Here is a 22,414-nt window from a genome sequence, read left to right as displayed (position 1 = left end):
TGAAAATGGTAATTTAGTTTAAATTAACATAGAAATATGAGTTACACTCAGTACAAATTATTTTTAATTTTACCAAGTATGAAAAGGTGTTTTCATATTGGAAGTTGAATTCCAATTTAGTGCCATACCAAATGATAGATACTTGGGTTATGTCTCTAAATAACGATTATTATTTCATATAATCCCAACTAAACTAAGTGATTATTGTACTCATATTAAACCTAAGTTTTTAAATATTTGTAGGCTTCAAGTTTTTCTCTACTTATATTATACATAGTGCAAACATTTCCTCTATGTAAACTGTGGTCAATTGATTAGTATTTATTTTAAATACATCATATTCTCATCTTTTCTAAGTACAGTTCCTTGATATATTTTGAGTGTTAAACTAGTGTATTTAGATAGAATACCAAATGTAGTTTTATGTAATGCATTGTAACTTGGGTCAATATACGTTTATTCCGAATTTCTCATTGTGGTTATTAACTGAGTTTCAACCAGTAGGTCAAAATATATAAAATTTACTCCACCTAGTTCAGCCTGAACAGATAAGTAACATCACATAAAAGTGTGAGTACATAAGCACACTTTTTATGAGACCGAGTTTCATTTGATACTAATATGTGCCTCATTTACTTAGCAATTAAACTAATGTTTACATAAAATTCTTGAAACAACTGTCTGCAATCTAACATCTCTTCCCAAATACATTTAGGCGCGTGAATCCAAAAATTTTTTATTCAAAAGTATTCGTCAGAATATGTATTTCATGGACATTTAAATTTAGCTCCAGTATTTTGTGCTTCACGTAGGAATATTTAATTTTCCATCACTCAAAACATAGGCCTAACTGCTACCTATTTGATTAACGGAGTCCAAGTGGTAGGAAGTCACCGTGTTCACATTTGCTTACAACGTTATATATTAGCATAGTTTCCTAACTATCTGCTCTTTCAATCAATACTCCCATAGATCTTTAGGAAATTTCTTTTAGAGAATACTAATGGATCGCAATATGATGCTTCCTTTTATCGAAGTTAGTCACTAGTCTAAACTTACATTATTACCTCCCTTACGAACTAAACTAAATTTTTTGTCGCTATTGCACTAGCTGATTATCTCATACACTATTCGTGAAGCGAATTTATGTAGAATATGTTATGTCATCGTTCAAAATTTTAGGGTCTTATTTCAAACACGTAATGCAGCTATTTATACTAATCGTGGTATGGAAACTCTGAAATTAGAAGATTCTTTGTCACCAAGAAAGAGTGATTTAACATCAGCACTGTTACCACGTCCATTGCAATAATGATTGGTCTTGAAAATTCTATCTGGTCGTCCTGACAATTTGGACCGATGTATACATGCTTCAGGCTCTATTTTGTACATGAATGACTGGTCTACAAAAAATAGCCAATCGGCAAACATACTTTAAACAATACGTACTTGGTCAAATGATGCCCTGAGAATTTTTCACAACACACTTCTGAAGGCTTCGACCAAATATCTAACCAATTCACACGAACTGACTGATAATTATCCGTTACATACTATTTGCGGTAGAATAAGTAACATTATTGACCAGCAAAATTTAGCGAATTGTTTTGAAAGATTTTTACGATCTAAGACTGTTTAACTTCTGAACGAAACATAATCAGAATTTTCGAATACGATACACACGAAATTTTTCAAATTTTGAGATGTCATTTAAGTGTTGTCAAATCTCGTTTAAGGGAAGATTGCGTCTAAAAAGGATTTATTATTGAAGACCAAACTGGAGGAAAGAAGCCTAGGTGACATCCACTCTTAAAATTACCAAGTGTTTTATAACCGTAGGATAGAAAAGCACATCAATGAGGCACAAAATATGCGATTTTAAATTGTCTATTATATCATGTACTTACGTCTGTGTTTAGGTAATGAATTAAAAAGACAAAGTTTATCAAAATTATATGATATATTGGCCTAAAACAGTTTGAACAATCTGATCGCACATTAAGATATTAATACGGGAGTCACACTAGACAAATGGGGATGTAAGAGCTCTAATTTGCTGTTATCCAAATCTATCAAGCGGACTGATGGTTTTAAATATCTATGGGAACATTTTCCTTCATTCGATATTTTAGAAGGGCACTGTAAGTAGTATCAGTTTTGTGATCATACGTTTCAAGAGATGCAACTCTCATCATCAATCAATAAGCTCTACTTCTAGGGTGACAGTCGGTCCCGAACCCAGTTAGAGGGTTGGGCATAGGGTCAGCAACCACATTCCATAAAAAACAAACTTGCTAAGAAAACACTATTACATTGACACTGAGTCATTATTCATGATATTACGTCGAGTTTTCTGCCCTGAAGTGGTTTCCTCGGAAACAACACTTCTTCCCACACAGAAAAAACCCCACCTACGATCATTAAGACCAACGACAGAAATTCACCCTAATATTCTTTGAACCGTAACCGTTGGCTACAAAATCTTAATACTGATATTATTTTACGACTGTTTCAAAACAAAATGATGATTAATTACGTTCACTACATTTTAATACTCGCTTACAAAATTTTTCTCATTTAAGGCTAGTTTACTTGCGACTACTAGTCTTTTTCCGCAATCAAAAATAAACGACTAACCAGTATAAATTGTAAAAGGATCGTAAGTCCCTAAAAGTGTTGTGGGAATCGCAAGCGTCATATCACAAGAATATTGAATGAAAAAGTTGGAATAAATCAAAAATATGATCAGAAGTCAAGACAACTTTTACTGGATGACATGAACTGGTGAAGAATTGTTTATCATAGAGCATTCTGCAATTTGAAGATAATGAGTGTTTTTGAATATGTAGTTTCAGGTCTAGAAAAACATGAATACTATAAACACAACACCAATCAACAAATCGTCACAGTAAAAATACAAGAGAATAAGTTAGGGCAATGACGCTGTGGAAAGTATTATGAGAGAAAACAATCGGGAATTAAACATAATTTCACTAGGGAATTAAAGTAATGTATTATTTAGGATCTGTTAGCTGATGGACTACTTGAAGTAGCCTGACGTGTTGCAAACAATCCGGCTTCCAGTGCACTGTTTCTTATTAACGGATCTGACACTACACCACTAGCGAATTCTTCTTTAGCCTTCCCAAAACTAGCACCCGTACTGCGATAGATGCGATGTACCTAAACAACAAAAATTAAACACAAATTAATAAATCTCAACAAAAAGGAAGTATACTTAGATTCTGAAGAAGAACAGTTAACTGGTGGTAAAATTCTTCCTTGGTCGCATCCGGGCTGCAATCTGTTGAGGCATAGGCGGAGATGACGAAAAGATATCGTTTCTCACACCAATTTCTCCTCACTTTGATGGAACTTTCTAAACTAACAGCACATAACCGACTGTTAATGAGGATCCAATCGATTAGTGCTGCCTCAGCTCTAGCGCTTAGTGCGACACTGTTGGGATATTCAGGAAAATATCCCAAAAACTATTCTATTAAGTCTAATGCTATTCTTGGACTTGAGATGGTATCATTTTCCTATTGGTCAATATTTATTTCACGTGTCATTTTCCTACTGGTCAATACTTATTTCACGTGTCAAATGTTATTTTCTGTTTTATGGTGCGGTGTGGTCTACTTCATTGGTATATAAACAGAGTATGCTTGAAATATAACGATTCATATCTCAGAGGCTGAGACTTGCGTTCTGGACTCAACTGGCTGAGCTAGACAGGGAAGCAGGGCCAGTCAGGACTCTAGGTCGGTCTTACGTGTTTTACGCGTCTCTGTTCCGATCGATAATACACTGCACGTCTAATCTGTAGTCCACAAGTTATAATAGACACCAACACCAGCAAGACCAGACGAAGATGCCACAGGGTCCCTGGATAAACGCACGTAAAACAAGCCTTTTGAAGAGACAGATGGAGAGCGAATTTGTAGTATTTCGCCCGAGTCTTGAATACAAGTCTCGAATAGATAACAGACGTCGATATTACGACTTTCTAAAGACGTAGTCAGCCCTATCTGTTGTCCGATCTGCATTAGTGTGCGAACGTTGAAGGGAGCCAGTTTGAATGGTGCGCGTGGTTTCAGAAAGACTGTTTCAGTATTCGTATTTGGTAGACGCATTCAACTTCCGACCAGAAAGTGACTCGAGATCATTTGGATAGAACAGAGTTTCCACCATGGGCGAGCTGCTCTATAAGTTGGAAAATGGGGATACATGAAGTGAGAACAGAGGTAGATAATTGAGGTAGTTTATAAAAAAAGTGATAATAATAACAGTAAGTGTTATCAAGTGAATGTGAATTGTCTGAATTCTAATTGAAGCGAGCATAGTATTTCGTGAAGTAATTGTCATCTCATTACAATTGTGTGAGGGCTTAGATTCCCTTCTTCGGTCGGGAACAACAATCGTAGTGTTTCTTGACATCTGGGCTGCCTTCGATTCGTTGGACAGGACTGCCCTCTGGGAATGTCTATTGAAGGGTGTGCCTGAGAAGTTTATTAACATCGTAGTGGGTTGTCATGATACTGCATAAGAAATAGTGCGTTAAGACCCTAATTTGGTGTAATAACTTAAAAGGCTAACCTTGAAAGAGTGAAAGTTTTTCTATGACCTATAAAGTAAACAGATATTTATATTTGTAGAAATGAAACAATAACATGACTAAGGAGCAATAGCACCAGCCTATGTTTAGTTAATGAGCTTTTTATGCCCTTATATTACTGAGTAAAGAGAAAAAACATCAATAATGAAACTATTAAGTGTGAGTATAGAGCTTCCACTCTAATAAATTTCTGGTGATGTTGAACAGCATATAGACACTAAGAACTGAAGTAGTATTTAAATGTTACTACAAAATTCCTATAGAATGAGGTGAGAGTTTCTTAATCATGATTACAGCATTTATGTGTTTTATACAGGATGAAATATTGATAGCGCCAAAATTGAATGATAACATATACCTGATAGCAAATACACAACAAAGCGAAGAAAAACTCACATGTATAAAATACCAAACCGATATTGCCGTGACGGCTGTGAATATGGATGCTACCAGCAATGACATAACTCCAATTACCGGGCTAGATCTGACCACTGCCAAACCAGTGATCCATCCACTGGAAAATAGAATAATTGGTAAACAACGAAACCGAGCATCATATTTATTATAATGTGATACATACTGGAAAATATTTGGACTAAATAGTGTGTGGAGTTAATGAAATATGGATACTACTAGAAAGAATGGATCTATGGTCTTATCACTGTCTATTAACTCCACCCATAGGGGGTTGTAAGTGTGAAATATTACTGCAGTGACGTGTGGTGTTCTAAATTTGATACTGATACACGGTATGCAACCCTCTGACCATCCAAATGACTACTTTAGAAAGAAAAAAATAGCGAGTGAGAAAGTGTATTAGACTAGCGAATGAAATGCACAAATATTCATTCACATTTATACCACTCTATCCCGAAGAAATTGACCCACTGACCAGAGAATGAAATGTACTTGGCCTTTATGTCACTTTTGATTGCCATCGATTGACCTTTTCATTAGGCTCAGTCAGTCAGCTACAACGTAGAACCAGGCACATATATGCATAGGTCCAAGTTGCCATACCTCATTAGCACAACAAGATGAACACTGAATTCATAGAAGTAATTAATTCAATGGTAATAATATATGAAAGAAAGATTGCATATAAGGATATAGTACAGAAAGAAAAAATTAGTTCGTAGAAAGGAATGTATGAAGCGATTTTAATCTCATAGTTTAAGGGAAGACAGGAAGTGCATACACCTACGCCATTGTGACCGATTCTGAGCCATGTCACCCCGAGTCTCAAACCATTGGTTACGATAGTCACGTGGACCCCAACCAAGTAGTCTGCATCTACCAACATGGCAAAGGCCAGAAGTTAGTGACTTTAAGGACTGATGCCACGCTCAGGTTTGGCCACTTCCTTCCAACCATCCCCAACACTAGTCAGCATTGCGCGTCGTGGTAATCGGTGCTCAGGCATACGTAACAAGTGGCCCAACCATCTCAGTCGATGAAGATTCATAACCTCATCAACTGATTTACCATCATTCCCTAATACCCTGCGTCTAACCTCACTATTACTTACCCGGTGATCCCAGCAGATGCGAGCAACATTCCTAGGGCATCTGTGGTCAAATACTAGTAGCTTAGGGGTATCTTCTACCATTAATGGCTACATTTCGTAGCAGTAAAGTAGGACAGAACGAACTGCCGTCCCTTAATTGGTAGACGGATATCTCGCCTTCGCCATAGGTGACGTAAGTTGGCAAAAGCCAAACGAGCTTCTTGAATCCGTGAAGAGATTTCGTCAGACACCAACCCACTAGGGATGATTAGACTTCCAAGATAAGTGAAGTTGTCAATGCATTCGACAACTTCACTCTCCATCCTTAGTTCAAGTATTGACGCAGGCCAGTCCTGAAGCAATAACTTGCATTTAGAAGGGGAGAAATGCATCCCAAATATCTTGGCATTGTTGCTCAGTGCTACCAAAGCACTCTTCATTTTATCAGCGTCTTCACCAAACAGGACTATGTCATCTGCGTATTCTAAATCGATAAGTCGACCACCTGGAAGGAGGTCAATGCCCGAAAATTCAGTCGATGAGAGCGTTATTTCCATCAGTAGGTCTATGATGAAGGTAAACAAAAATGGAGAGAGTGGACAGCCTTGACGGACACTATTTGAAGTTGCAAAACTAGATGACAGTCCGCAATAAGCTCTTACACAATTAGTAGTGTTCGAGTAAAGAGCCTTCACAAGGTTCATGTGCTTCTGAGGTACACCTTTCAATGACATAGAACCTCTGGGTCAACAGAGTCAAATGATGCTTCTAAGTCAAGAGTAGGGGGACCTACTTCAATGTTCTATTCAGGCTGTTTGGCAATGGTGGGTAGTTGTCAAGTAGCTGAAGGCCAGCTGAACTGCTCCTTAGTGTCCCACCCATCTTTCTAAACGTCTGGGCCTAGAGCAGATAATTGTTGTCTTTTTCTGAGATCGCCTCACTTACACTTAACTTATTAATTCCAGTTTCTTTTATTAGTCTGTAGAGCTGTTTTGTGTTACCTACAGCCATCGCCTTTTCCATCTCTTTTACTTACGTTGCCCACCACTGCTCACGGTCGTTCCTTAGACTTTTGCTTAACCTAGATCTGATTTGTTTACGCACTTCATCGTGTTCAGAGCCTGATGGGATGAGTTTACGAGAATAGACTTAAAGACCTTGAAGAAATCCACTGGTTTTTTGTAACTCTTTAGTCACTGCTGTTTCCACAACTGTTCGCATATCTTTCTAAGTAGCATCTGGGTCGGCTTCGATTTCAGAGCTACCTAAGTATGACCTCAGTTGTTCATGGAGTCTACTTTCAGCTTTCTCGTCACTCGGTTCAAATCTAGTGGGTCTTTTTAGTGTGGTTTTCCTGCGTCCAGCGAGGTGCAAGCAAATGTATGCTCGTATTATAGCATGATCGGAGCCCAAACAGGTATTCCAGAATGAGCGTCAGTCTTCTATCGAGTCTCTCCAACGATGACTGATAGCAATATAGTTTATTTGAGTCCATCGTTGGTTTGGTGCAGGAGATCGCCATGTTAGACGATGTCTCTCCTTACGCTTAAAATTGGTGTTTGCTAAAAATTGACCCCCAAATGCCCTGGTACGGCCGAGAGTGGGGGGGCCGCCCTCCCTCTCGAAATGCTCTCACATGGCCATGCGCATACAGCCACTGCCAGGGAACTCTTACTCACTGCCATCTCGTGGCGGGGGTGTTGTTTACGAAATTGAGAGGACGAAAAGCGAATGTCCGGCGATTTAACCTGGCCGGTGGACACGGTGAGTCTACCTACGGAAGTTGGGAAACCCTGATTCCAAACCAATAGTGCACATGAACTTCAGTATCCTGAGGAAACAAATGGCGTATGAACCAATTGTTAGTCACCGGCTACCATGGGACGGCATCTCCTCACGATGCTCCATTGCCTTGTGGGTCAGACCTTTAGGTCAAAGGCTCGGGGTGTGTCCCCCTAAGAAAACCACCTGCTTCGGTTAAAATGAAATGACAATGATTATTGAATATAATACTCGCACTCCTATTACAATTCAAATAACCCATTTGATAGTACTCACTTTTAGTTTTATTTTTTTTGTACTACGTCACTTATCCACTCTCTTCAATTCCCACCTTGCATATCCTTACTTTTCAACCTATAAAGCAGCTCGCCCATGGTGGAAACTCTGTTCTATCCAAATGATCTCGAGTCACTTTCTGGTCGGAAGTTGAATGCGTCTACCAAATACGAATACTGAAACAGTCTTTCTGAAACCACGCGCACCATTCAAACTGGCTCCCTTCAACGTTCGCACACTAATGCAGATCGGACAACAGATAGGGCTGACTACGTCTTTAGGAAGTTCGTGCATCTAGGTAGCTACATAAGTGCTGGTGGTGGCGTGAGTGATGAGATCAATTCACGTATAGTGAAAGCCAGAGCGGATTATGCCAATCTGAGCCATCTTTGGCGCCTTCGTGATGTTAGTCTGGCTGTAAAAGGTCGGATCTACAACGCATCGGTGAGAGCAACTTTACTTTATCCTTGTGAAACCTGGCCTCTCAGAGTTGAGGATGCTAGACGACTCTCTGTGTTTGATCATCGTTGTCTCCGAAGGATTGGTGATATCCAGTGGCAACACCATGTTAGTAATGCAGAGATTCGGCATCGTGTGTTTGGACGCAGAGATGATAATCCAACTGGTGTCAATATCTTGAAACACCGACCTCGGTGGCTTGGAAATGTTCTACGAATGTTGTCTCAGAGAATTCCTCGTCGCGCATTATTTGCCGACATTGGGACTGGTTGGAAAGAGCAGAGAGGTGGTTAGCGTATGATATGGTGTCGTGTTATGAATGAAGGCTGTACAGGACTGGCTTCTGTCGGTCCTTCACGACTCCCTGGTTGGGGTCCGAGAGATGGTGTAACACAGTGGCTAGAGAAGTTATCAGATATGGCACAGAATAAAAGCCAGTGGCAATCCTGCTGTGACTTTTCTTTACTTGCTTCATAAAAATCGGTTGTAACTTTCTTAACTGAAAGAATTCTTTCTGGTTGTACCTTTCCGTTTCCCCCAATATTATTATTTCACTACCATACACTAATCTGTGGTCGTTATTGTACTTTTTTTTCTATACGCACCTTACAATCTTTATCTCTTCCCATTTTCATTGTTATTGTGTGGCGCATATGTATCTGGTGCCTCCTTGTACCAATATTTATGCGTTCAAATAAATAAATAAATAATAAAAGAATCGGTACTCTATATCAATTATTTACGCAACTGTAACAGGGAAAGTGGTGTGGTTTTAACGAGTGTAAATAATATTTTAATTATTCAATATAAGTATTAGAAGACTCACCAGGATCCCCAATTTATGATACCGATTGACTGTATGATCATAACCAAAATTTGGACACCAAAAACAATGAAAAATATGAAGAAATTGATTGAGCTGTTGCTTCTATGTGAATTAAATGAGGAAAAAATTACCGATTTCAATTTCTCTGTGAAATATTATTTGGTTATAGAAAATTAAAAGTAGTAGAAACGCTTATCCAATGAATAGAAATTTATTGTTAAACATACCTTTTCATTTAGTGTAGACGATCATACTTAATACGTTTCTATCAAACTAATGATAGTAAAGAAAATAAAAATACAGCCAGTAGTAATATCATATCAATTAGCACCTATCCCGATTTAGTTAGTATTGAACGACAGTTGGAGCAATGCCAATCTTTCTAGTGTAGTGATTTCAAACACTGGAAAATATAATGAAATCATTGTGATAGGTACGGCTTTATTATGTTTGAACGCGATGGCCTTTTTGGTTTAATGGTCCATTAATAACCTATTGTTGTGAAGCGATAAAATCTTTGAGATCTACTGAAGTATCAAAGGATTTAGAAAGGGCTATTTATAAGTAACTTTGCTTATACTTAACGAACGTGCCCAAGATCATTTCAATTAACTGATCTAAGTAAACATTAGAAACATCTAACCACTTTCATCTAACTACCATTATGAAATACCACAAAACTTTCTTGTTACGACTAACATAATTAGACATTTGTGAAATGCATTAACTTGGTACCCAATTCAAAAAAGGCGAAACAGTAGAGTCAATTTATGCGACTAATAATCCTACATCTTCCCATTAAAAACGACAACCAATCATGATTTCTAACAAATAACCTGAACATTTTCATACACTGTACAGCTACCAAGTAACACCCAACTTTAAGTTGTTAAGTTCTAGCTTTAATAACTGGCTAACTTTAAGATGGATCAATTGAGATGATGTTTGAGATGTAGCGTATCTCCCATTTGAGAATGACATTACGTTATTCGGAACTTTCATCAAATACTCAGACAATGCTTAGTGAATGTTAGTGATTGACGACTACCTCTCGAAATGTATGGTGAGTCAGTCAGTCAGTAACAACGTAGAACTTCGTACGTACGTACATCAGTTCGAGTTGCCATACCACATTTGTACAGAGATGCAGTGGTCGATTCAAATCCCGTAGTGATAGATGTAGTAAAATTATAAGCTGTAATAAAAAAAAATTAGGGTTTGAAGATGTTATTCAAGGAGTATAATCCAGTGAAATAAATTTGGAAATAGAAAAAAAGGGACATGAAGAATTCAGAAAATTAGAATTTAGGAGAACACAAAGAATAGATGCACCTGCGCCATTGCAAACGATTTTGAGCCATGTCATTCAAGGTCTCTAACCATCGGTTGCTATCATCACGCGGTCCCCAACCAGGTAGTTTACACCTATCAACATGGCTCAGTCCACTTGTCAGTGACTTCATGGACTTGTGCCATGTTTTGGTCTGGCCGCCCCTAGCTTTCTTCCAACCTACTCCTATACAACAAAACATCGCACATCGAGGCAGTCGGTCGTTGGGCATACGTAACACGTGTCCCAGTCATCTCAAATGAAGTTTCACTACTTCATCAATGGATTTGCCATCCTTACCTAGTACCCGTTTCCTAACAACTACGTTACTTACTCGATGGTCCCAGGATATACAAACAATGTTTCGAAGACACCTATGATCAAATACTAGTAACCTATGGATATCCTCTACTCTTACCGGCCATGTTTTACTGCCATAAAGTAGGACGGAACGAACTGCTGCGCAGTAAACACGTCCCTTGGTTGATAGACGGATATCTCGCCTACGCCATAAATGACGCAAGTTGGCAAAAGATAGCCGAGCCTTCTGTATCCATGCTGAGATTTCGTCACACACCAGACCACAAGGGCCGATGAGACTTCCAAGATAAGTGAAGCGATCGACACGCTCAATTACTTCACTCCCTATCATTAGTTCGGGTGTCAATGCAACCCAATCCTGAAGCAACATTTTGCATTTCGAGGGGGAGAATCGCATCCCGAACATGCTTGCATTGTTGCTTAGAGTGGTCAGAAGACTCTGCATTTTGTCAGCGTCTTCACCAAATAAAACTATGTCATCAGCATATTCCAAGTCAACAAGTGAATCTCCCGGTAGAAGTTCAACCCCTGGAAATCTAGACGAGGAAAGTATTATCTCTAAAAGTACGTCGACGACAAAGTTGAACAAGAATGGAGAGAGTGGACAGCCTTGACGAACACCACTTGAGGTAATCAATTCTGATGACAGTTCGCCACAAGCTCTCACTCGATCAGTTGTGTTCGAGTAGAGAGCCCTTACAAGGTTAATGTACTTCTTTGGTACTCCTTTCAGTGACAAACACTGCCATAGGACCTTACGATCAACAGAGTCAAATGCCGCCTTAAGGTCGAGAAATACTACCATTGTGGGGCGTCTGAACGTGTGTCTGTGTTCTAGAACCTGACGTAGTGTGAATATCTGATCTATACAACCACGTCCAGGTCGAAAACCAGCCTGATTTTCTCTAGTCTGTTCTTCACGAGCTTTGGTTAGGCGTCGAAGTATTATTGAAGCTAATATTTTAGACACTATATTAGTCAAACTGATTCCTCTGTGATTGTCACAAGAGGACTTTTGTCCTTTTTTATAGACTGGCACAATCAGTGATTGAGATCAGTCAGATGGGATTACGTCCAGTTCCCAAATTCTACCTAAGACCTCAGTTAATCTCATTGCTAATACTGGACCACAATCCTTAAAAATCTCAGGAGTAAACCTGTCAGGGCCTGCTGCTCTCCCTCGCTTCAGATTTCCTATGGCTTTTTCAACTTCGTAAAGAGACGGAGGACCTACATTAACTTGCCATTCAGGTTGGCTGGAGATCGTGGGAAACCGAAGTGTGGCTGAAGGCCAGTTGAACTGATCCCTAAAGTGTTCTGCCAATCGATCCAATCTCGCGGATTGAGACTGTATAATATGTCCATCTTTCTCTGAGATTGTTTCGCTAACAGTCGGTTTCCTAATACCGGTTTCCTTAACAAGTCTGAACAATTGTCTACTATTACCTATTGCCGCTGCCTTTTCCATCTCTCTTGCTTTCGCTACCCACCACTGTTCACGATCATTGCGTAGACTTCTTGTCAGCTTGCGCTTAAGCTGACTCCACTCTTCATTATGTTCAGAGCCAGGTGGAATGAATTTCCGAGCATCTAGAAGTGCGGTAGATGCTGCTCAGATCCAGTGTTTCTCCCTAACCTTACGGGTTACCGTACTAGCAGATATCACTGCTGTTTCCACAGTTTTCCTGATATCATTCGACGCTGCGTCGGGGTGGCCATCACATGCATGGTTGCCTAACTGTTTTCCTAGTTGTTCCTGAAATATACTCTTAGCTTGACTATCATTAAGTAGGGCCCTAAGAGGCTTCCTTGCAGCGTCTTTCCTACGTCCAGTAAGACGCAGACAAATACGCGCTCGTACTAGAGCATGATCTGAATCTAAGCATGTGCTCCAGAATGAGCGACAGTCTTCTATCGAGCCCCTCCATCGGTGGCTGATAGCGATGTGATCTATTCGGGTCCAACGTTGGGACGAATTAGGGGGTCGCCATGTTAAAAGATGTTTTTCCTTATGCTTAAAGTTAGTATTTGCAAGGAACAGGCGGTTATCTAAGCATAGCTGCAACAGACAGTCGCCATTATCTGTTCTTTGAGCCACGATGCTATAAGATCCACCTAGGTGTCTTTCCCTATCGCTTAGTTTACCTACTTGAGCATTAAAGTCACCAGCCACAATTACTACATCAGAGCGCCTAGCTTATCGGAGAAGGTCGGAAAGCTTTCTGTAGAACTCATCTTCTACATCATCTGCGTTGCAGTCAGTGGGAGAATAGGCAGAGACGACGAAGAGACAACGACGAGTGTCCTTATCTTTCCGAGTCCCTATTGTTCCGTTTAGTCGGACAGCGCACAAACGACTGTCTACTGGGATACAGTCTAAGAGAGCTAGTTCTGCCCTAGGACTCAATACTATACCTACGCCGGAGAGGCCACGGGAAGCAGCATCAGGGCTTCCAGACACACGAAGCGTGAATCGAGTTGGTTCTTTATTTCAACATGGTGAGGTCCAATGAATGACGCTACTCAGATCCTGTATGCGCGTTTCGGAGACGCAGCACACATCGATGGTGCGGGATTCTAAAGTCCTAGCTAAGGAAGCCTGCTGTCCTATTTGGCATAGTGTTCGGACGTTAAAAGTTCTTACATGTAGTTTAGAGCGTGGTTTCAGGAGACCAGGAAAAGCGTTCCGCGTACTCGAATCGTTTGCCCTAGCAGTGCGAGGTGAGAAAAGAACGTGAGAAGGGTTAGTTGGGGAGATAAGAGTGGTATTAAGAGGTGTAGGAAGGATTTGAATGTGACCAACTTGGTCTCGTGTGTTGTTACAGGTGTGAGGGCTGGTGTCACTTCCCGGCTGCCCACACCGTGGAAGGGTATTTCTCGAGGAACCTGAAATAGAAGTCGGATTAGTGTTGGTCTTAACGACCTGGGAGCGTGACCGCAAAGCCCAAGGGACAACCGCTTGAGGCCGGTCGCGCACGGCCTTTTCGTGGAAGTTTTTTAATGTGTTAGCTCCGTTCTTCAAAGGGCCTTACCGCCGGAGACGGAAATCCGTGAGGTAAGGTGAGGTGTGACATTTTTAGGGTCGACCTTTACTAACCCCGCCCCTCCTTGTGGGAAGGCAGCATCGCTGCAGATGCTGGTTGTCTGAGGGAAACACCTTACTGCTGTCACACCCCTCTACAGTCAGCAGTACGACTTCGCCCTCAGACCTTAAGTTGCTGCTTTTAGTCTTACCGTTTTCCAATCGACCTGCCTGGCATGGTAGAACCTACAGGAACATATGTTCCAGCCAATATAGCTCGGTTGGGTCATCACTATAGGCAAGCCCGACCACCGCGTCAAGGTAGTAGCTTCGATCGGGTAAATGTATGGTGAATGAAAACCCAGTGTTATGGGGTACACCCACCGTCTATCAGGCTCTTGATACCCAGCTAGTGGGACATGTGACACATCTTCATACTAAGAGTAGGTCCTCTGTATTTGTCTTACTATAGCTTTACAGTAAAGTGAAGTGGTTATACTAATTGCTACTGATACCTCAAAATAGTGACTAATATGCTTGAAGTCCAATTGTGATTCAGAAGGAATAGATAATCCTTAACTTTTCTAAACGGTGATTATGTAGTGTCTTTGCGTTTACCACTAAATTGGTCCTCGTGGTCAATATGTCAAACGAAAGCGCTCCTAATCATACAGAAAATGATTGCTCGTTAGTAACTTATGACCGTCAAAATAAAGTTGCAACAAATGGTATTCTCTGCACGTTGGGGCGATAGCACGAAACTACAACTTAGATGTCCGCTTACTTGGTTTACCCTCAATACTTTGGCATTTAGGTTGTTCACTATGACTTCGATGGCTTGGACATGTTCTACGAATGTCGTCTCAGAGAATTCCTCGTCGCGCAGATCGGACAACAGATAGGGCTGACTACGTCTTTAGGAAGTTCGTGCATCTAGGTAGCTACATAAGTGCTGGTGGTGGCGTGAGTGATGAGATCAATTCACGTATAGTGAAAGCCAGAGCGGATTATGCCAATCTGAGCCATCTTTGGCGCCTTCGTGATGTTAGTCTGGCTGTAAAAGGTCGGATCTACAACGCATCGGTGAGAGCAACTTTACTTTATCCTTGTGAAACCTGGCCTCTCAGAGTTGAGGATGCTAGACGACTCTCTGTGTTTGATCATCGTTGTCTCCGAAGGATTGGTGATATCCAGTGGCAACACCATGTTAGTAATGCAGAGATTCGGCATCGTGTGTTTGGACGCAGAGATGATAATCCAACTGGTGTCAATATCTTGAAACACCGACCTCGGTGGCTTGGAAATGTTCTACGAATGTCGTCTCAGAGAATTCCTCGTCGCGCATTATTTGCCGACATTGGGACTGGTTGGAAAGAGCAGAGAGGTGGTTAGCGTATGATATGGTGTCGTGTTATGAATGAAGGCTGTACAGGACTGGCTTCTGTCGGTCCTTCACGACTCCCTGGTTGGGGTCCGAGAGATGGTGTAACACAGTGGCTAGAGAAGTTATCAGATATGGCACAGAATAAAAGCCAGTGGCAATCCTGCTGTGACTTTTCTTTACTTGCTTCATAAAAATCGGTTGTAACTTTCTTAACTGAAAGAATTCTTTCTGGTTGTACCTTTCCGTTTCCCCCAATATTATTATTTCACTACCATACACTAATCTGTGGTCGTTATTGTACTTTTTTTTCTATACGCACCTTACAATCTTTATCTCTTCCCATTTTCATTGTTATTGTGTGGCGCATATGTATCTGGTGCCTCCTTGTACCAATATTTATGCGTTCAAATAAATAAATAAAACTATGATGACTTCATTTCAACGTTTAGTCTTATTTTTTTAGAAATTTCACAGATTGAAATCATGAGTCGATTGAAGCTAGACCACCATGGAAAACCTGGAAGCACTGGACGGCCGTTTTGTCCTGTATGGGACTCCTCAGCAGTGCGCGTCCACGATCCCGCACCACGCGGCGCTCGAACCCAGGACCTACTGGCTTCGCGCGCGAGCACTTAACCACTAGACCACTGAGCCGGCATCCAACGGTGTTAATGTCTTATGTATGAGATAAGGCCGGTTTGTGAAGAAATCGTTTTTTACTTCATCCAAGTTACAAATAGACAATAATGTAAACTTCTATTTAGAAAGACGAACGCATTGTTGAATAAGGCAACTTACAGGGGTCTTTCACCTTAGACCTACTTCAAAAGTGTAAATTATGCTTTTTTTTATCCATTTGTAGATTAGTACGAGACCGTGAGAATTGATAATTGAATTTCTAGATGAATAAAAGCAAAATTGAGTGGATTTCTCAAATATACAACATGATACCACTCTTATGAAAATTATGAGTTAAGCTCCATATTTGATGCTTAGCACCTAATAAATGCAACAGTATTCAAATTTAAATGCATCTGATTACTTTTCTTCCTAACAAAGCTAGAAAGTGCTCGAGAAAACAACAATAGACTTATCAAGTACTGCTGACTTATCAAATACTTTAGTGCCAAAATAAAACGTGGAAGAATTTTGTCTGCTGCATACGTCATCCTATTAAACTGTAATGAATGTTTAAGCAATTATATGATTTCATGATCGATATTGCTATAATCCTTATCTTTGAATTTACATTCTTGAACTTTATTTCTAATAATGACGACAGCTTCAAAAATTCTGAATCAGTAATTCTAAGTCTGATTGTGAAGTCTGATGAGAAAAAACTTACGAAAGTACGTGTTAACTTTATAACTGGTCTGTACGTTTAGTTTGAATGTATGGACTATATAGGATGATGTTACATATTTCACTGACTATGAGAGTTATATCAACCCTTGTTAGTTGGTGGCTTTTGAGATTTTAGCACAGGTCAAAGAGCTCGCTTAGCCTTAGACAATCTGTGACGCAAGATGTTTATCATTTTATGGAGTGGTGAGTATATTGAGAAACTCTGGAACATGGTCTTTGAAAAAGCATGTATAAACTGCTAGTATTTGATGGAGGATTGGGTATGTCAGTCATGATCAACGTAGAGCCTGCCACAACCATGCGTTGGCCCAAGTAACTAAAATAAGTTGGTATGACGAGGTACATTTAGGATTTACGGCAGAAAACATCAATATAATGTAGTAGCTGTGGTAACAAGAGAAACTAAGTCTTAAAACTATGGTTCCAGCTCAAAATTTATATGATGAGTGAGTGAACCTGCGCCATTGTGATCGATTTTGAGCAATCTTACCTAGTGTTCCCACCCACCGGTAGTGGTTAATACGCTGACTCAGACCAAATAGTCCGCATCTATCAACATAGTTCCAACCAACAGTCAGTGAATTTATGGAGCGATACTATGTTTTGGTTTTACCGAGCTTAGCTATCTTCTATTCTGCTCCTAGACCAGATAACAGCGTACGTCGAGGTAAGTAGCGGTTGGGCACACGTAAAACATGTCCGCCTCAGTAAGTGATTTGTGACCTGATTAACCGATTTGACATTTTTGCCAAGTGTCCTACCTCTAAACTCTGCAATCCGCAAACGATCATTTCACGGTACACATCAGTCATCCACAACGTAGAACCAGGCACATATATGCATAGGTCCAAGTTGCCATACCTCATTAGCACAACAAGATGAACACTGAATTCATAGAAGTAATTAATTCAATGGTAATAATATATGAAAGAAAGATTGCATATAAGGATATAGTACAGAAAGAAAAAATTAGTTCGTAGAAAGGAATGTATGAAGCGATTTTAATCTCATAGTTTAAGGGAAGACAGGAAGTGCATATACCTACACCATTGTGACCGATTCTGAGCCATGTCACCCCGAGTCTCAAACCATTGGTTACGATAGTCACGTGGACCCCAACCAAGTAGTCTGCATCTACCAACATGGCAAAGGCCAGAAGTTAGTGACTTTAAGGACTGATGCCACGCTCAGGTTTGGCCACTTCCTTCCAACCATCCCCAACACTAGTCAGCATTGCGCGTCGTGGTAATCGGTGCTCAGGCATACGTAACAAGTGGCCCAACCATCTCAGTCGATGAAGATTCATAACCTCATCAACTGATTTACCATCATTCCCTAATACCCTGCGTCTAACCTCACTATTACTTACCCGGTGATCCCAGCAGATGCGAGCAACATTCCTAGGGCATCTGTGGTCAAATACTAGTAGCTTAGGGGTATCTTCTACCATTAATGGCTACATTTCGTAGCAGTAAAGTAGGACAGAACGAACTGCCGTCCCTTAATTGGTAGACGGATATCTCGCCTTCGCCATAGGTGACGTAAGTTGGCAAAAGCCAAACGAGCTTCTTGAATCCGTGAAGAGATTTCGTCAGACACCAACCCACTAGGGATGATTAGACTTCCAAGATAAGTGAAGTTGTCAATGCATTCGACAACTTCACTCTCCATCCTTAGTTCAAGTATTGACGCAGGCCAGTCCTGAAGCAATAACTTGCATTTAGAAGGGGAGAAATGCATCCCAAATATCTTGGCATTGTTGCTCAGTGCTACCAAAGCACTCTTCATTTTATCAGCGTCTTCACCAAACAGGACTATGTCATCTGCGTATTCTAAATCGATAAGTCGACCACCTGGAAGGAGGTCAATGCCCGAAAATTCAGTCGATGAGAGCGTTATTTCCATCAGTAGGTCTATGATGAAGGTAAACAAAAATGGAGAGAGTGGACAGCCTTGACGGACACTATTTGAAGTTGCAAAACTAGATGACAGTACAAGGACTCATAAGATTTTCAAGATAAGTTTAGTCGACGGCGCACTTAACAATTTGATTGCCTATTCCTAATTCGTGCATTTACGCAGACCAATCCTCAGGTAGCACTGTTCATAGGGGAAGAAATGGATCCCCAAACTGTTTGTATTGTTATTCAATGCGATCAGAAGATTAGATTTATACAGGGTTTTCAATAAACAAGACCAGGCTTTTTTAGTACCAAGTATATGTTGATTATTTATTAGGTGTTAGACAGGAATGATAAATGATTCATTAGGATGGTGAACTGCTATTAAGTGGAACATATATTACTTATATCTAGAACCCCATGACATTGAACGGGAATGTAGTAAGTTCGAAGGAGATTCGGGGCACCTAAACGAGGACATGTGTACAATACATAAATAACCGTTTTAGTTTTAGCCGTATCGACAGGCGACTTCATAACTACGGTAGGCAGTGATTTTGAGTAGTGACACTAAGAGATACATAATAGACTCGACTTACTGTGGCACTTTTCCTGTGGTCGTCAAAAATAATACCCATAATAATACTTTCATTAATCTGCAGGTTTTGTTATTTGTTAAATTAGAAGTCATTACAAGAAGAAAGATCGTGGAAACTAACGGGATTAAGAAATATTAACTAGACAATGTTGGGAGACGTTTACCTATAACTGTTAGACAACTTTCTATGACAATAAACACTGTAATCTGATAATTTAGGTACAAGCTTACCTAAAGGCTTTGTATAGTGGTCTGAACCAACACACGTACGATGACGGTACGCAAATTATGAACACGAGAATAGCAACACCGAACAGACTTCCTCCATAATAGTTAGAAGTACCGGCAAAATATACCATTGCTGTGAACAAGTTCACTAACAACAAACAAGCATACGACAGCCATAAGTAATATCCAAATTTGACCACTCTTTTGTATTGAGGTATAATTTCTGTTTCAATGTTTTGATAAAAGCAAGGAGTACAAGGAAAGAAGGATGGTAGTGGAGGCCAGTTCTTAGCTGTAACACCTATGGATAGAAAAGGAAAGTGTAGCGTAGTGGCTCGTAATTTTACAAAATAACTAATTCAACCAGATAAAACATGAGTATAAAAAACGGAATAACGAAATTAGGATAATTCAGATAAGCAGAACAGTCTTTAAGATTTATACTGATTTAGGAGTCGTAATAACAGAAAATTTTAAGAAAGGAATTCAAAGTTTTGAGTTTAAACTTTTGTACGTAAAAATAAGTAACGCTTTATGGGATAAAACCGGAGGGAATGAGTCATCTGTATCATAAGAGCATTTTGAAAGATACAACTTTTAGCATTATTTGCATAACTTTTCTGGAGCATTATACAAGATTACGACTTGAAATTTACACGATGTTTTATTCATATAGTTTTACAATGGCAACTCAAAGGGAAGTACAAACCAAACTCCTTAGCTAGGATAATAATCAGCCATGTGCTCCTGATAAGACAGGCGTGAATGAATTTTCGCATAAGATCAACACCAAACTCTCAAGTGTGTGTACGGTTGAAAACAATAAATCAGGTAAATGGGTCTATAGTACTGAATGGTTAATAAATTGGTGGTTCATGGTAAATGAATTAAAGTATCTACTTATAGGTTTGTTGTAGTTTTCCAAGTTAACTTATGACTCCCGTTACTAAACATCTACAGATGGTGAAAAAGCGAAATTTTCTATCAAATAAATGTGGGTCAGGGGCATCTGACGATCATCAGTCATAATCAACGGTGGATCTAGCAGAAATTGGCATCGACCGAAGGCGGCACACCACAATGACACAAGATGAATGACAAGAAAATAATAATGGTGGAAAGACTAGACGGCAGGGAAAATGTAAATAAATAATATACTTGTAATATCCCAATGAGTAGAAAATTGGGGTATTACAAATATATTATTTATTTATAACAATCTACCCAATGCTCAATTTATTTGAGATTATCAAATCAAACCTTAGGCAGGGAAAATGGTTGTAAATAAATGTATGACTCGAATCAACAACGAAGCCACAGATGAATACAACTATAGATATAGTGAATAGTTGGTGCACACTCGTAGTTATAACCAGGACCTATATTTTGGTCATCTTCAGCAAAAAAGAACAAATTTCAGGTGCAGATTTGGAGGAACATTCAGCTGACAAGATCTAGTTCCTTTAGAAATTGCTAAATGTGTTAATATCAACAAATAATCTTCAAAAATATGCTACTGGGTACGTAGATTAGCTTAGTGATTAAACGCGCTAGACGACTAACAACTTAGGAGAGAAAAAGATGACAAACCTCCTTGGGATACTGGTCTATTTTGTTCCTCTCTTATTCGTTGTTCCTCTTCTCTTCGTGCTAGTTCCGCAGCCTTTGCATCCAGCTCCTTCTGACGACGTTCAAGCTCTGCGGTTGTAATTTTCTGAGCTTGAGTAGCAGAATATTGAGGTGGTGGTACAGAATTAATGGTATGATTACCATGTTTATTATCCCCAGTAGCCTCGAAAGGATTGTACTTATCTAGTGCACCCGTATCAACACGAGAAATCTGAGGGTTATCATGAGACTGTGTCTAAAGAGAAAATATGAGGATTGACAGCACGACGAACCGGTGTCAACTTCGCCACTGGATCTGCAAAAGGATTCTCCATTTACAGTTGCCAACAGTGTCAGACAGAGCGCAAATTGACACCTGGTTGAATAGTTCAATTGACTATCTCAAATTCAGATTTGTGTAGTAAGGACAGGCCTATTGCCTATGTTATCCTTTTTCTAGTATGCTTCTGTAAGTGCCTTGTCTTCTCTTGAAAGAGTCAACTGAAGGTGCAGACACCACCGTTTTGAGTAACAGGTTTCAAGAATTGATAACTCGGTGTGAAAACCTGTATTTTATTCGTTCTTGGCTTTTCGACTCGCCCGCTTTGTCGTTTAAGATGTCCCGATCTAGTGGGAAGAAAAAGAGAGGATGTGTTAGATCAAAAACAATTTACTAGTATTCTGTGCATCAGAATCAGATCACATCTTAATCTGCGATAGAACAGAGTAAAGAAATCTAGTTTTTCAAGACTCTCTTGGTACGATAAACTCCGGAGTTCTAAAATCTCACGGGTAGTTGCCCTATGTACTTTTTCCAGGATATCCGAGTCACCTTTTAAACAGGGGCTTGGGGCCTGAACGCAGTTCTCAAACCTAGTTCTCACTTAAGTTGTGGGTACTGTAGTGAACATGGTAGTATTTAACTTGGTGAATGTCTGTCTTATAGCCCATAGGGCTCTAAACCCCTTAGCTGCGACCTACTGGCAATGGGCCGTGGGCTTATGATCATGACTCACTGTCACCCCAAAATTCTTGTGGTCCAGACCACGGGTACAGGTACTTCCCCTATGCTGTACCTATCTACCTTTACATCCCCAAAGTGCATGTAGATATACTTTGACGCGTTAATAGGCACCACTTACTCCTTAGACCAGTTAGTCCCAATATTTAAGTCTGCCTTAAGTGCGCA

The 22,414-nt window shown here is 40.0% G+C and overlaps 1 protein-coding gene across 1 annotated transcript; it reads right to left on the bottom strand.

The window, feature by feature from the left end:
* Window positions 1-667: 667 nt before the first annotated feature.
* Window positions 668-21,847, bottom strand: SCAMP2 (Secretory carrier-associated membrane protein 2). The gene is made up of 6 exons (XM_051213252.1): window positions 21,519-21,847; window positions 21,208-21,481; window positions 19,621-19,918; window positions 9,469-9,570; window positions 5,015-5,132; window positions 668-3,183 (listed from the first exon to the last, which is right to left on the bottom strand). The coding sequence occupies exons 1-6, from the start codon at window positions 21,558-21,560 to the stop codon at window positions 3,019-3,021; spliced, it is 999 nt and encodes a 332-aa protein (XP_051069216.1). The 5' UTR covers window positions 21,561-21,847; the 3' UTR covers window positions 668-3,018.
* Window positions 21,848-22,414: the final 567 nt, after the last annotated feature.

This window comes from Schistosoma haematobium, chromosome 3, assembly GCF_000699445.3.
Source record: "Schistosoma haematobium chromosome 3, whole genome shotgun sequence".
In the NCBI taxonomy this organism is placed as follows: domain Eukaryota; kingdom Metazoa; phylum Platyhelminthes; class Trematoda; order Strigeidida; family Schistosomatidae; genus Schistosoma; species Schistosoma haematobium.
Note: the sequence above shows the minus strand (reverse complement) of the source record. Positions and strands in the feature narration are given on the sequence as shown.